The sequence below is a fragment of the Pelodiscus sinensis genome, chromosome 5 (genome assembly GCF_049634645.1).
Source record: "Pelodiscus sinensis isolate JC-2024 chromosome 5, ASM4963464v1, whole genome shotgun sequence".
Lineage (NCBI taxonomy): Eukaryota > Metazoa > Chordata > Testudines > Trionychidae > Pelodiscus > Pelodiscus sinensis.
The window spans coordinates 35756116-35771324 of NC_134715.1; the positions used below are offsets into that span (position 1 = coordinate 35756116).

Sequence of the window (15209 nt, forward strand, 5' to 3'; positions counted from 1 at the left end):
ACGCTCTACTGTACAAAATCAGCCGCTATTCTGGAAAAGCTACGCTGCTCCCGCTCGGGCATAAGTCCTTATTCCGGAACACTGTTCCGGAAAAGGGCCAGTGTAGACAGCCCAGTAGTCTTTTCCGGAAAAAAGCCCTGATCGCGAAAATGACGATCGGAGCTCTTTTCCGGAAAAGCGCGTCTACATTGGCCACAGACGCTTTTCCGGAAAAAGGGCTTTTCCGGAAAAGCAGCCTGCCAATGTAGACGCTCCTTTTCTGGAAAAACTGAAAACGGAATAGTATTCCATTTTAAGCATTTCCGGAAATTCATGCCAGTGTAGACACAGCCATGGTGGGAATTCATTATCAGTTCCCAGCATGACTGATGTATGGCATTTCTTCTAGGTCCCCAGACCCAGTCAAAAGACATCATTTCTTTCTGAATACAGTGATCTGATTGTACAACCATCTCTCATTGCTTTTGCCTTTTTACATATATGTTTGGAGAAAAAAACTGTCTATCTGCCAAGAGATCCTAAAACAAAGTCTATTTCCTGTAATATGTGCTAAGCAGAAATTCCACCCCCACCCTCCCTTTTTAAACCTATTGCTCAATAAAAGAATCTTGTATCATCCCCCTTGTCCAACTGAAAAAAAAAAAGATTCATCTCTGGAAAACTATTTTAATTTGGTTTCTACTAGCCTGAGGAATTTAAAAACAAAGTCCTTGGAACTATGATCAGTGAAAAAAATGTTAAGTCGTAATTGACTCTGCTTGTGGCATGTGTGAATGTTAGGTTTTGCTGTCTATGACTTTTTCCCAGGACATTTTTGAAGAGCAGATGACGCATCTCCAGATGTTTTCCAGGAAATTTATTTTTAAATGAATGAAGGAAAAACATAGCTAACTGGTTCCAATTACTGTTTATCTATGGGTTATTGGGTTCCCCATTGGCAGGACAACTTTTTAGTTTTCTTTTTCCTCTCATCATACTTGGAACAATTCTGAGCCCCAGTATTTGAGTGTAGATAAACAGACCTGAGAGACAAGAATTTACTGAGTTTGTTTTTATTTAACAATATTTTTCCTATTACTCCTTCATACATGCACTCTTTTCTTCCTCTGTGGGCTATCCCAGGTCTGGTCAGAACCACACTGCTGTGATATCACAGAAATTCTTTTAGAATTTTTTTTCCAAACTATTAATTAAATCAAAGCAGTAATTAAAAGACTCTTTTGTCAGCACAATGGCAAAGCTCCCTCTTACTTCAATGGTGCTGAATAAAGCCCTAAATGTTTAGACATTGAGTGGGTAAAATGTTCATAGTGCCTAAGACATTTAGGAGTGTAAGTCTCATTGACTTTCAAGGAGACTTAAGTTTTTGAAAAAGTAACTCATACCACGGTATTCCCTGTAGTGTAGACATGGCCCAGCTACAACTCTGTACCTATGTCACTATAACCCTGTAGTGTAGATAGGGGCTATAGAAGGTTTTTTTTATTGCTGAGTGCCAGTAGCTAGGCAACTGCATCTACACCAAGAGTTACGTCAGTGTACCTGTAGATTCAGTGCCCAGGGGTATGTAGTGGCATAAGAATGGTTGGGTAAGGATGGTTTTTAATTTAGAACATACTGTCAGCAATATTTTATCTGTGTAGTTTTAGAGTTTGAATTCTTTTTAAAAATGTGCCTTTCAGGGCCAGTTTTTGAAAGGTCACTCTCCCACAGCATCTGCAAATGTTGAATGTATGACTGAGTGCAGAGCAAATTCAAAATAACTGAGCACAGTTTTAAGTGACCTATTAAAAATTTGGGCTCCACTGAAATCAACGGGAACTGTATCTTTGACTTAAATGGGGCCAGGATTGCATTCACATCCTTTAAAGGAGATTATACTAAAGATTCCCTTTACCAAAAGAACATCAGTTCCAATTCAGCCCAAGGTTTGGTGTTACACCATGACAGCAGATGCATTATGAAGGTTGACTGCTTTTTCTCTGAAGCAATGAGCACAGGCTACTGACATAAACTGGACAGCAGAATATGTCCATTGTCCATTTTGGTAGGGCAGTTCCTATTTTGAAAAAGGTAACTCAAAATAATATTTATTTCACCATGTCCTTAAATGTCAAATATTGAGACATTGGAATCATATACCACAGCAGAACCTTGCTAATCTACACATAAAATAGTGGTCTCTTTGAGGATGTCAATGGGATTTAAGTGGTCAATGGGCCTTATTCTGGTCAACTGCAAAAGGGTGAACTTTACCCAAAAGTCTTAGGTTGTTGTCAGTGTATGATATTTATGTGTTCATCGTTTAGCAATGAATTACTATTATATCTGCAAAAGCAATTTTCAATTGGACTGACATTTCTGTAATTACAATTCTAATTTTTCAATTATACTGATTTAATTGTCACCGACAGTACTATAATTAATTTAAAGTTGATGGGCACGTTGATAAGGACATGTATGAAGGATCAAGAGATCCATCTTGGTACTAAAAGCAACACCACACAGTAGTGTGGCAATAGAATGCATTTAGCATTGTAAGACTTGAAATTTAATAAGAAGTGACAAAATGAGCATTCTGTGTTGAGTTAATTCATTTAAACTTCCTGCATACTACTTAATGAACAGCTTTATTTTATTTATTGTAACTTCTCATTTAGTTTCTGTTTTGATTTATTAAACATTCATGTTTAAGAAATCTTAAATATGTATTTTAGCGTAAACAACTCAGCATTCAATGAATTCATAAGAAACATGGGTAGCTGATCGGTTAACATTATTTAATCACGTTGCATTTACCCTAAGGTTCTCAGATTTATTGATTTGCAAATCAATTCACAAAGTTCTCCCTGTCATTAGAGAATATTAGCAAGATTCTACTCTGTTAATTTTTATTAGTTTCAGTAAAAAAAAAAAAAAAAAAAAAAAAAAAAGCATACGTCCCCATCACAGACTTGCTTACCTCTGTATATAAGAGTTGTTCACTCCTCTGTGATCCAAATCATGGCTCAGGGCTGCTATCAGCAAAGCAAGTATTTCTAAGTCAGTCAGCTTGTTCTGAATGTAATGAGAAATACAAATGTCATTTCTTAGCTTTGTAGTACAGATTTGATACTAAATGCATTATATCTCTTTTCTTGTCTTCTAGGACTCTGAAATGTTTATGTGATTTTAGTCATAATAGGACAATTAGTTTTCTCAACAGTGTTAGACTTTAAAGGAATAGGTTGGTATATTAAAAATAATGAGTTAGATCCCCCCCAAGTTCTTATATATTTTCTTTTACTTTTCAATCTTAAAGTACTTTAAAAGGAGATCACTATTCTCCCCACCTTTTTAATCAATGGGGAAACGGAGGTATGGGGAGGGGAAGGGATTTCCCCAAGGTCATCCAGCAAACCAGTGACAGGGCTGGAAACTGAACCCTTCTCTCCTGAGTGCCTTATCCATTAGGGTGTGTCTACACTGCAGGGCTTAACTCGAAATAAGGTATGCAAATTGAGCTACATCAATTGTATAGCTTATTTGGAAATAGGGAGCATCTACACAGCACTTATTTTGAAATGGAGCACGCTTCCTCTGACTTCCCTTATTCCTCGTACAATGAGGGTTATAGGAGTCTGAGTAAGAAGTCCTCCAGCTTGACAGTATTTTGACTCTATTTCAAAATAACTGCCTGCTGTATAGATGTGGACTAACTTATTTTGAAATAGTGTTGCTGTGCAGACATACCCTTAGAGCACACTGCCTCAATGGAGCTATACCACTTTGTATTAGCTGAGAAACAGTCTCATTTTCAGTCAAAACCTTATTGTATAATTATCTTTGGAGTTTGAGCTAATCAGGCAATAGGGTCAGTACAAATGATCCATTAATTGGTGGGCCAATAAAGGGACAGTAGTTTAAGAATCACAGAAAACAAAGTCAAACACAGCCTGGCTAATTTTTAATATAAATGTTTCCAGAACCCCAAAGAGAACCATCTTGCCAAGAAATGAGGGAAGATGAGAGGTCATCATGGCTACTTCTCCCTGACTATTTCATAACTCCAACATAGTATAATACCATTTGATAGAAAGTTTATTTACATCTGGCCATGGAAAAACTGAAGCTGGGAAAATCTACAAAAACACACAATATCGTCTGGCTGTGAGAAGAATACTGAATCACAATAAGGGGAGGAACAGAAAATGTGAGAAAGGTTCCTAAAACATTTGGCTCCCCAACCTATTAGGATAATCAGATATCTCTCATCTGTGGGAGCTAAGCACAAAATGAAAGTGATATGTTCAAATTTTGCTATGAAATGAGGGATCCTGTCTCTCAAGAGCTTTGCTTCTATTCGTTATTTGTGCTCCCTTTGGCTTTAGATAGAAACATTTATCCCAACAGAAGTTGCTGTAAGATGAAATAAACTGATTAGCAACAAGGCTTCCTGACTTTTAAAAAGGCCACATTTGATATTTGTGAAGAAAAATTGTAGTAAGTTGTTTCTTTTCTCCTGCACCTTCCAGACCAGTGTACAATATAAACATGAAACTCAGAAATTCCCAATTAATTTAAAATTAAAGGGCATGATCCTGTAGATGTCTGATTTGTACCATTCCCATTACAAGCACCTACCTGAATAGGCCTAAAGAAGTGATAACTGTAGGATTTATAAACTGCATATGCTGCAGCAATAATTTAGCAACTCAAACTTCTATGTCAGAAGGTAGAGGAAATAACTTGGGGGGGAGCCATTTTAGACTTGATCCAGGTTAACAGGGAGGAATTGGTTGTGAATGTGAAAGCTAGAGGCAATCTGAGTACAAGTGATTGTGATTCTAAGCAAACAAAAAAGTGAGAGGGCCATAATATGTGCAATACACTTCAAAACACAGACTTTAACAAGAGTCAGAGAACTGGAAGTAAAATTTTCTTCCCATGAGACCTAAGGGAAAAAGAAACTGCCTGTTTCTCAAAGAGACAAATTAAAGCTACAACAGCAAACAGCCTAGTACAAAGGAAAGAGATGAAGACTGGTGTGATGTGAGGCAATTACGAAAAAGGCTAATATCACTCTAGAGTATATTAACATAAGTATCATATATAAGACCCTGGAGGTAACTGGCCCATTCTACTCGGCACTGCTGAGGGCTCATCTATTCTAGAGCATGTTACTCAGTTCTGGGTGCCACATGTTAATATGGAGTCTGCCTCAGTCTTTTTTGCTCTGCCAACCCGGAGCGGTAGGCAGTAAGTGTTGCCAAGAGGGAGCCCACATTTCATTCCCCCCAGCCCTTTTCCAGAGCTAGCTCCCCCCCACCCCGCATCCTGTCCGAGCCCTAACTCTTTCTGTCAGCAGCCCATACATCCTGCATCCCAAGCACCTGCCCCAGGCCCTGACCCCCTCTCAGAGCCAGTATCCCATACCCCTTTTGCACTGCAAGATCCAGCCCTGACCCTCCTCCCAGAGACAGAGCCCCTCCTGCACCCTGAACCCCCTCCTGCACCTCAACCCTCATGTTCCACCCCTGAATCCTGTCCCAGAGCCAGCACACATACTCCCTCCTGGACCCCAAGCACCTACCCCAGCCCAGTAAAAGTGAGCAAGCATGGGGAAAAGTGAACAATGGGGGGTGGGATGGAGTGAGTGGGGTGGGACTTTGGGGAAGGGGTGAAGCCTTGGGAAGGGTGGGGGCAAGTTAAATCTTGGGTTGTCCTTAAATTCTAAAAGTGATCTTGGACAGATAAAGGTTGGGGACCACTGATGTGGATTTATTAGAGAGAGTCCAGGAAACAGCAACAAATATGATAAAGGGTTTAAAAATCCTGACCTATTAGGAAAGGTTAAAAAACCAGTAGACATGTTTATTCTTGAGAAAAGAAGACCGAGGGGAGACCTGATAAGTCTTCAAATATGCTAAGGGCTGTTTAAAGAGGATGGTGATCAGTTGTCGACTGAAGGGGAGATTTGGGGGAGATGTTAGGAAAAGCTTTCTAACTATAACTGTAGTTAAGTTTTGGTATAGTCTTCCAAGGGAGTTTGTGGAATCCCTGCCATTAGAGGTTTTTAAGAACAGATTAGACAAACACCTGTCACTGGTGGTCTAGGTATATTTGGTTCTTCCTCTGCACAAGAGGCTAGATTAGATGACCTCTCAAGGTCCTTTCCAGCCCTACATTTCTCTGATTTTAAGGTCAAGTTCTGAAGTCTTCAGAGAAAATGCACTGACTTAAGTGGAAATATTCCAGACTGAAATAGGTTTACTGAAATCAAAACTGGGTTGGTGCAAGTATAACAGTACAGGCAGTCCCCGGGTTACGTACAAGATAGGGACTGTAGGTTTGTTCTTAAGTTGAATCTGTATGTAAGTCGGAACTGGCGTCAGCCACTGCTGAAACTGATCAGTTTCAACCGCGGCTGAATCTGGACGCCAGTTCTGACTTACATACAGATTCAACTTAAGAAACCCAGGCGTCCCCAAATCAGCTGCTGCTGAAACTGATCAGCGGCTGATTCCAGGAAGCCTGGGGCACAGCAACTCTGCCTCGGGCTTCCTGTAGTCAGCCGCTGGTCAGTTTCAGCAGCGGCTGACTTGGGGACGCCTGGGGCAGAGCAGCTGGGGTGCTGCTGGGTTGCTCCAGTAGCGCGGCTCCTCGGCGTAACTCGGGGACTGCCTGTACTTAGTTAATAAAAAGACTCTTAGGATGAAAACAGGCCAACATACCTGAAGTTTACCCGATTTTAAAGCAGCAAACATACATTGGGCTGTGTTAAAGGCATGTCTCCAATTGTGATATGCAACATTTTTTCGATAATTTTTCTTCACACTCAAAATCCATCTGCAAAGAACCTTTAATAAAGAACGTCATTCAGTTAAGTTCAGCAAAATATATTTCAAGTTTAGTCTTTTCACACACAAAAATAAAATAAAGAAAATTCTACTGTAGATTTAATGTGGAAAGATTCGAGTTTTTATTTGTCTTGAGTAAACTTTAGTATTAACACTTTTTTGTAAAATATGGATAATCTTAGGTTCCTCACTTCCTAAACCTACAGCAGAGGTGGAGAACCTCTGGCCTGGATCTGGTCCCCTCCTTAGTTTGATCTGACCTATAGTAAGTATGCTCCGCAGCTGGCTGGTAACACAGCAATCCCAGTAATCCAAGCTGAGGTTTTTAAGTTTTTTTTTCCTTTTTACTTGTTTGTGGCTCCCAACTGATTTTTCTGTGGGTCAGTGGCCCCAGACTGAAAAAGGTTCCCCACCCCTGGCCTAGGGATTGCTGAACAGTTTATAGGCAATTATAGTTTTTTAAATTTACTACAGGGACATGTATTCTGTAGAGTTACCAGTCCATGACATGAACCAACAACTCAACTATGATCCCAGGTACACTAGTGTAGACCCAACATTTTGAGGTATGCTGATTTAACTGAATGAAAAGCTTTTTCCACAGTATTTACGTGTTCACCAGAATCTATTTCATTTTGAATTAAAAGGATCCCAACAGGCGTTTGGAAATGTGAATTTGAAAGTGAACATCAGCTCTTGCCTAACACAGGATGGGATCAAAGCATAAGAGACAGATGGACCTTGCAAAGCAAATCATATTAGATACCCTAGTGGTCCCTTCTAATATTAGAATTTAAGAATCTTAAAATATAGATTCTATGAACTGATGAGCTAGTTGAAAGATCATCCATATTTCACACCAATCACTGCAGCTAACCAGTCCACCAATCTTTCATCCTAAAACTGAGGTTGGAAGTATGTGAAAGACTATATAAAAGATTCAGACACACAAACATTTTTTAAATGAAGTTGTCTGATGTTTTACCCTTCACATTTAAATAACATTCTGCAACTTCCGTACCTCATGTTTCATTTGGAAATTCTGCATCAGGTTGAGATCCGTGAACATTCGAATTGAACAGAGTGTTGTCTCCATATCAGAAAGCTCAAAGTCGCTGAAGTAGAAGTCGGTGAGCTTGAGAGACTGTGCTGATGGCACAACAGCTGACTGGGAGAAAATAAAAGAGAACTAAGCAGTCGCAGTTAGAAAGTCTGGAAAAAAAATCAAAGCTTTTTGCATCAGGAAAATAGCAACATTCTGCTAAAGTGCAAGGTACTGAAAGGAGATGACTACATTGCCTGATTTGTCCTGTTCATTGTTTGTGCAATGTTAATCTTGTTTGGTTCTTAGAATTAATGTAAATTTATCCATGACCCAATATTATAAAAAGGATTACCTGGATCTCCTTCTGTCATCTAAATTACCCACAATATAATGCTATTAATTTTTAAGCAGATTTTAGTTGCAACTTTCTAACATGCTCTACTGAAAAATGTGCAAATGGTAATGTTCAGAGGCTTCTGAATTAGGGATAGCAAAAGACACTACTCTGACCAGAGGGCCTGCCAAATTTTGAGCTCCTGCTCTAAATCCTGGAAGCACTAGACCTAAACAAAGAAACAGCTGGAAACTGCTTTAAAGTGGATCAAACTACATATTTCCCTCTAATCTCATTCTCAGAAATGTCTGAAACTGTACAGTTGAAATGTTTTTTAAAAGTCACAAAGGCAGACCTTGGGCATTGGAAAATTTCAGTTCCACCCATGACAGCTTAACTTTCAAAATCAGACACTACATTTAGCATGAACTATTCCAAAGTCTTTATGTATCACAGTTTCAGTTTCTGTATACAGCTGTGAAATTCATTATAGAATGCCCCCTGAAGCCTCTTTGGGATCTTTACATTAAAGATGTTAGAAATAAATATCAAGATGAATGAAGCAGAGTCTGGCACTATGATCCAAAAGCTCCTATCAGTTCTTTGCATAAGAAAAGCAGGATTCACGAATGTAGTTCCCTCATAGCTGTTTCAACCATGTATCTAGTTAAAATCAGATACAAATCAAGAGAGAGAAGGATAAAAAGGAGACATATGTTTTATCGTTTGCCTTTGTCCTTTCTGAAGTCCAGGTATATTTCTATTAACAGTAGTACTACTACTTGTAATCATGATGCTCAGCTCTCTTGGTAGAAATGACATCCTGCTTTCATAGCCACATTTCTTTTCTCACTTTTATTGTTGTGTACTACTTACATACAGAATGGGAAGCGACTGTTTAGGAAATAGTATGGCAGAAAGGGATGTATGGGGTTATAGTGGACCACAAGCTAAATATGAGTCAACAGTGTGATGCTGTTGCAAAAAAAGCAAACATGATTCTGGGATGCATTAACAGGTGTGCTGTGAGCAAGACACGAGAAGTCATTCTTCTGCTCTACTCTGCGCTGGTTAGGCCTCAGTTGGAGTATTGTGTCCAGTTCTGGGCACCGCATTTCAAGAAATATGTGGAGAACAAGAATGATTAAAGGTCTAGAGAACATGACCTATGAAAGAATTGGGTTTATTTAGTTTGGAAAAGAGAATATTGAGGGGGGACATGATAACAGTTTTCAGGTATCTAAAAGGGTGTCATAAGGAAGAGAGAGGAAACGTGTTCATCTTGGCCTCTGAGGATAGAACAAGAAGCAATGGGCTTAAACTGCAGCAAGGGAGGTTTAGGTTGGACGTTAAGAAAAAGTTCCTAACTGTCAGGGTGGTTAAACACTGGAATAAATTGTCCAGGGAAGGTGTGGAATCTCTATCTGTGGAGATATTTAAGAGTAGGTTAGATAAATGTCTATCAGGGATGGTCTAGACAGTACTGGATCCTGGCATGAGAGCAGGGGACTGGACTTGATGACCTCTCGAGGTCCCTTCTAGTCCTAGTATTCTATGATTCTATACATCAGAAAATCATGAAAATGATTTGGAGAATCATGAAAATGAGGTTATGGAAACTGGAATTCAAGAAGGAATCCTATGTTACTATAAACCCTTTTCCCTAATAGTTTTACCTCTCATTTTGGGTTCACCCAGTATCCCACATTTGGGCCTTGATAGGTGAAGGGGCCTTCCTACCAATATTCTTGATAGGAAATAATACAACCACTTGGGAAATCTAATGACCATTGAAAAGGTAACTCCAAATGCTGCATTTTTCACATAGTTTCTCAGTGCGAACATAATGATTTAGTGAAGTAGGACTATTTTACTTTCTCTCTCTCGAACTGTCAATCTCTTCCACTTCTAAAACATTGAGAATAAATACATTACATCACAAGAGTCATTACATCTCATTCAAAATAGTTAAGGGGGGAGGAATGCTTCTGCGGTCAGTGTAATTTTGTGATTCTGATCTTTTCCCCAATAAGTTAACATCCCCTCCAGTGAGAGATTGCAACTGTCTCGAGGCACATTAAATACAGACAATAAGAGCCTGGCTGACTTGGGGGGCAGCACACGCAGGATTTTAAAATGCAGAGTGCAATGGCTTGCTAGATTATCACCATTCTTTTAGCTGTGTATTAACTCTCTCCCTCGTTATGCAAAATGACACTAACACAAGGCTTTTGCAAACAGATCTTTCCTGAAGCAAAAGGATGTACACAGCAGGAGCACAGCAGGACATTTTCTCATGCCTGCATTCTGACCTCTTCTATAATTTATATCATTCTATTCACTGATCTCCTGCCTTTGATGCCCACGTGGGAAGAAGAGCAACAAGCTTTTCCCCAGCTGAGAGATGAAATCACAACTTTCCTGCTATACATTCAACTTAACTGTGGCTCCGTCATTTTTCCTTTCAGTAGTTCCTCGTGACAACAGAACTCCTTTTCTTCTGTGTCGCTGCTTGAAAGCCATTTTAACTATTGTTCCTAGTCCTATTGACTGCACCTTCTGTAGTATTAATCTCCCAAACAACCACTTCTTTCATCCAAAATGTTCACTTTTTCTACCTCAGCCAAATTACAAACCAGGACAGCACAGAGAGGAGAGCAGTAACCATTAACTTTCTCTGAGGTACAATGAGCTGGTCTATAACTACTGTTGCTTACTGTATGTATTTTGATCATGTGTGGAGGCCCCAATTAGGGACTCCAATCATAAGCTGCTTGTGAACGTATTATTTGAATGGAGTTGAATGAAACATTCTAGCTCTGGTCTCCAGTATGCATAGAAGTCACTCTCTACTCTTGCCTACTGTGGAGGAGAGGCTCCAGTGAGTGTGTACCTCAAGGACTTCTTGATGCCAAACTGGAAGAGAGCACAAGAGTACATAAGGGTTACAGAAATTCCCGGGGTTTGGTATCTACATACTAGTCTGCCAAAGAATGTCATGGTACAGTCTCTAATGAAAGCCTGTGCCATGGTCATGGAGCTATGGATACTACAAATAATGTTCTCTAGGTCTGTAATTTAAGGCAGGTCACCAAAAGATGACCCACACACTCCTGTCAGGAAGGGGGAAAGAAGGAGGACTCTGGCAAGTCATGTGAAAACTGAGAATTATATGAGTACCTAGGACCGCCACTTTACAGTCTGAGCAAAATGCTAATCAATAGATTGTGGGGGCTTTAGGAACCAAAAGAACAGCACCGCCTGTTAAGGAGAAAAGCTAATAAACTTTTGGAACTATACCTGGGATGCAAATGAATCCCCAGCCTTTGTTCAGTCTGTGAGAACAGGCTACCAACAGATGTTCTCATAAAAGAGGGATCTCGCACAACACAGTTGACAATACTGGGAAAAAGAGATGGGGTAAACTAATCTGTAGGAGTTAAGTTTAGGCTCTAAAAAGCGTGTTATGATTTTGCAATGAAATACATTCTATGAGCATTTGTTTTCAATATTCTTACTTTCCATCACTTGAATCCCTGTTTTTTTTATGATAAGCTTTTTCTTGTTTTTGCTCTAAAAATATGTAAGTGCTACGTGTTAAGCATGAATGATTTGAAGTTAAAACTAATAAGTTAAAACTAATAAACTATTCCTTTGGGAGTGGTGAAATCTGAGAGTCCTGGAAGTGTTTAGTGAAACTGAGGTATGACACACCACAAGAACATATGGAGGGTCCAAGTATTGGTGTGTGTTTATTGTTTGTCTGCAGAGGGACAGCAGAGACCATTGGGCTGTGAAAAAAGTACTTGTGCGGCCTGTGGCTGGAATTGTCAGGGAATAGATCCATGGCAGGTCCCTTTCATATCTAGGGAGCCTTAGGGAATAACCATTGATGGAGGAAGGTATGTGCGGCTTTGGGGAATGGAGGGAGGGTTCAGGCACGGTAATATTTCATGGCGGTATTGATTGGGGGGTTGTGTGACATGGTGGATTTATTTAGGGAGATGAGGGTTGATGTAATGTGAAGTAAGGAAGAGAGAATGCTGTGGCAGGAGAATGTATTTGTGGTATTTGGGTTTATTTGGTGGCAGAATAGGGATGAGAGATGGTTGTGGGCCCAATCATCTCTCCTCCTGTCTCATCTTCTACTCTCTCCCTCTCTGGCACCAAGCCCAGCTCTGCCAGAAGGGAAGAAACAGGACTAGTTTGCTGGACACGCTCAGGAAGGAATCTGGCCACTGCTCCATGTCAGGGCCTGTAGACCCATCTCACTGTCTGCCACTTGGGTCTAGGGACTCTCCTTGCTTGTTCTATTGCTAGGCCACCAGATAGTGGCACCAACGTTCATATTTCATGGGCTGCGCCCCTTCCACTCCTAATTACCTGCCACCTATAATGCCAGTGTGCTAAATTCTCAGCATGGGATAGTGTCTATTTTCCAATGATCATTTGTATTCTGTTTCAGAGAAATAACCCTATTTAGGACAGCACTCAAGCATGGGCTTAAGTACAAACCTAAATTGGGATAGACTTATGCCCGTGGTTTCCTAGATCAGAATCTTAATCAGGTTAAAAGTAGGAACAGAGCCTTTTTTTCCGAGCCAGAGATAAAAATACACATTTCTAATGCAGAGTGTAAGTTCAGATTTAGGAACAAATATTTACCCTGTATTTAAGTTAAAACTGGGCTGAGGAGCACCGATTTCTAAGCAACTTAAAATGACCCATTTGATCTTGAGAGTTGTTTTACCAATGTCATCAATATACAGAAACACTAGATGCTTCAGAAAAATATAATAAACATGATAATAGCTCATTTTTTTGCCATTTCCAAGTGTTTTATTTTATTGTTAAAATGTAAACTAAGAAAAATGCTTTCATGAATGTATATAAGGAAAGATTAAAAAGCCGGGAATTTTTCAGATTGGAAAAAAGATGACTAAGGGTATGTCTACACTGAAGCTTATTTTGGAAAAAGCTATTCTGGAAGATATCTTCTGGAAGAGCTTATTTCAAAATAGAGCATCTACGCTACAGGGAAGCCTCAAAATTAGTCCGAGGCAGGCTCCCCTAATGTGGACATGCTATCTCAACTTAGAGCCCCAGGAGACACTGGGGAGAAATAACTTTAGAATGGCCCCGGTGAGGAGCTATTTCAACATAGCAGCAGTGGAGCATCCATACTCACCCTCTTCCGAAAGAGCTTTTTCAGAAAAAGCGTTTTTCCTCAAGGAATGAAGTTTACCAATATCAGAAAAAGCCCGCAGTTATTTTGATTTTCTTTCAAAATAGTGCAGTTGCTTTGTGGATGCTAGTATTGTTTTTCTGGAATAATGGCTGTTATTCTGGAAAAACAGTACATGCATCCTAAGAGGGGATATGACAGAGGTCTATAAAATCATGACTGGTGTGGAGAAAGTAAATAAATCAGTTATTTACTCCTTCCCATAACACGAGAACTAGAGGTCATCAAATGAAATTAACAGGTAGCAGGTTCAAAACAAACAAAAGGAAGTACTTCTTCATACAACACAGTCAACCCATGGAACTCCTTGCCAGAGGATGTTGTGAAGGCCATGACTATAACAAGGTTAAAAAAAGAGCTAGATAAATTCATTGACAATAGGTCAATGAATGGCTATTAGCCAGCATTGGCAGGGATGCTGACCTTAACCTCTGTTTGTCGGAAGCTGAGAATCGGTGACGGGACGGACAACCTGTTCTATTCCTTCCTTCCAGGGCACCTGACATTGGTCACTGTCAGAAGACAGAATACTAGGCTAGATGGACCCTTGGTCTGACCCAGTATGGGTGTTCTGATATTCTTATATCAGAAATGGGTATTGTTGATTATAGATTTTTAAAGATTTGTTAAAGATCAGCTTCTTATCCTGGTTTTAGGAACAAAGATTCTATTGATACATCATGTAATGCATTGTAATACCACACGCAGGTCAACTGTTTGAATATTACTGAATGGATATTAGGGGCTCTACAGTAATTTTAAATGAAAACACCCACCTGGCAATTTATTCTAATGTCAGATTTAATTTTAGATTCACAGTTGTAGTTTGTATCATCAATGCACTTCCTTGCTCACTTGAAAATTACAATGGGCATGTCTATGCTATGAAATTATTTCAAAATAACTTATTCAAAACAACTATTTCAAAATAAGCTTATTCCCTGAGGAAAGCTGGAATACAAATTTTGAAATAACCAGCTTGTTATTTCAAAATAATGGGTTTGGTAGTGTGGACACACTGCTTATTTTTTTGAAATAAGGGGGATTATTTTGAAGGCACTTCCTAGTATAGAGCAGGGCAGTAAGAGTAGAAGGGAGGGTAATTCCTCCATGGCTTCATTCATTTCTGAGAGGTCTCAGAATATAGTTTTGTACAACGATTCTTCTAAGTCTAGGATTTTCTCATGTGGTGTTTCCTGGTAACCCCTCTTGTTGAATGTGTATGTTCAGTCACTGGAAGAATTAATGCTGAGGCTTGGGCTGGTGACACTCAGCTCTTTTTCCTACCTAAATGCTGCCAAATGCCTTCCCTGGTGTCCTTAAATCAACCGAGGCAGACTCATATAGCTGGTTTTAATGTACCTTCGAACAGTATTAAGATAAAAGTGATTCTGGTGAAATGGGTAAGCAACTGAAGGGAGGACAAAGACAGTGTGAGCCCCCTGTTTGTATTCTAAAGATCTTGGGTGATCATGTAACTGCAGTGACTAGGAGAGCTTCTTTGCCCCTATGCACCTGGCCAAGAGACTGAGACCATTTCTTTTGATTGTGAAGCTTTTAAAAAAGAGGAAGCTGCTGGCATGGCCTTCTCTGTCAAGAACCCTGCCCTCTGCAGTCAACCCTCATCTTAGCTCAAAATAGCACAAGCCTGCTGACCTCCAGCACATGCAAAAAAATCTGATCACTTTTCCAGGCTTTTGGAGAGGGAAGGTGAATGCTCTGTGGGCTGGAGTCTGTGGTAGGCGT

General features: G+C 39.8%; 1 protein-coding gene across 5 annotated transcripts in view; it reads right to left on the reverse strand.

The window, feature by feature from the left end:
* PDE5A (phosphodiesterase 5A) overlaps positions 1-15209 on the reverse strand; it is a 104155-nt gene that overhangs the window by 18334 nt on the left and 70612 nt on the right. For all 5 annotated transcript variants that reach the window (XM_075929817.1, XM_075929816.1, XM_006112599.4 and 2 more), the window contains exons 12-14: positions 7861-8007; positions 6714-6839; positions 2963-3057 (exon numbers count right to left, since the gene is read on the reverse strand). In XM_075929817.1, the coding sequence (XP_075785932.1) occupies positions 2963-3057; positions 6714-6839; positions 7861-8007 (368 nt within the window). The remainder of the gene's footprint in view (positions 1-2962; positions 3058-6713; positions 6840-7860; positions 8008-15209) is intronic.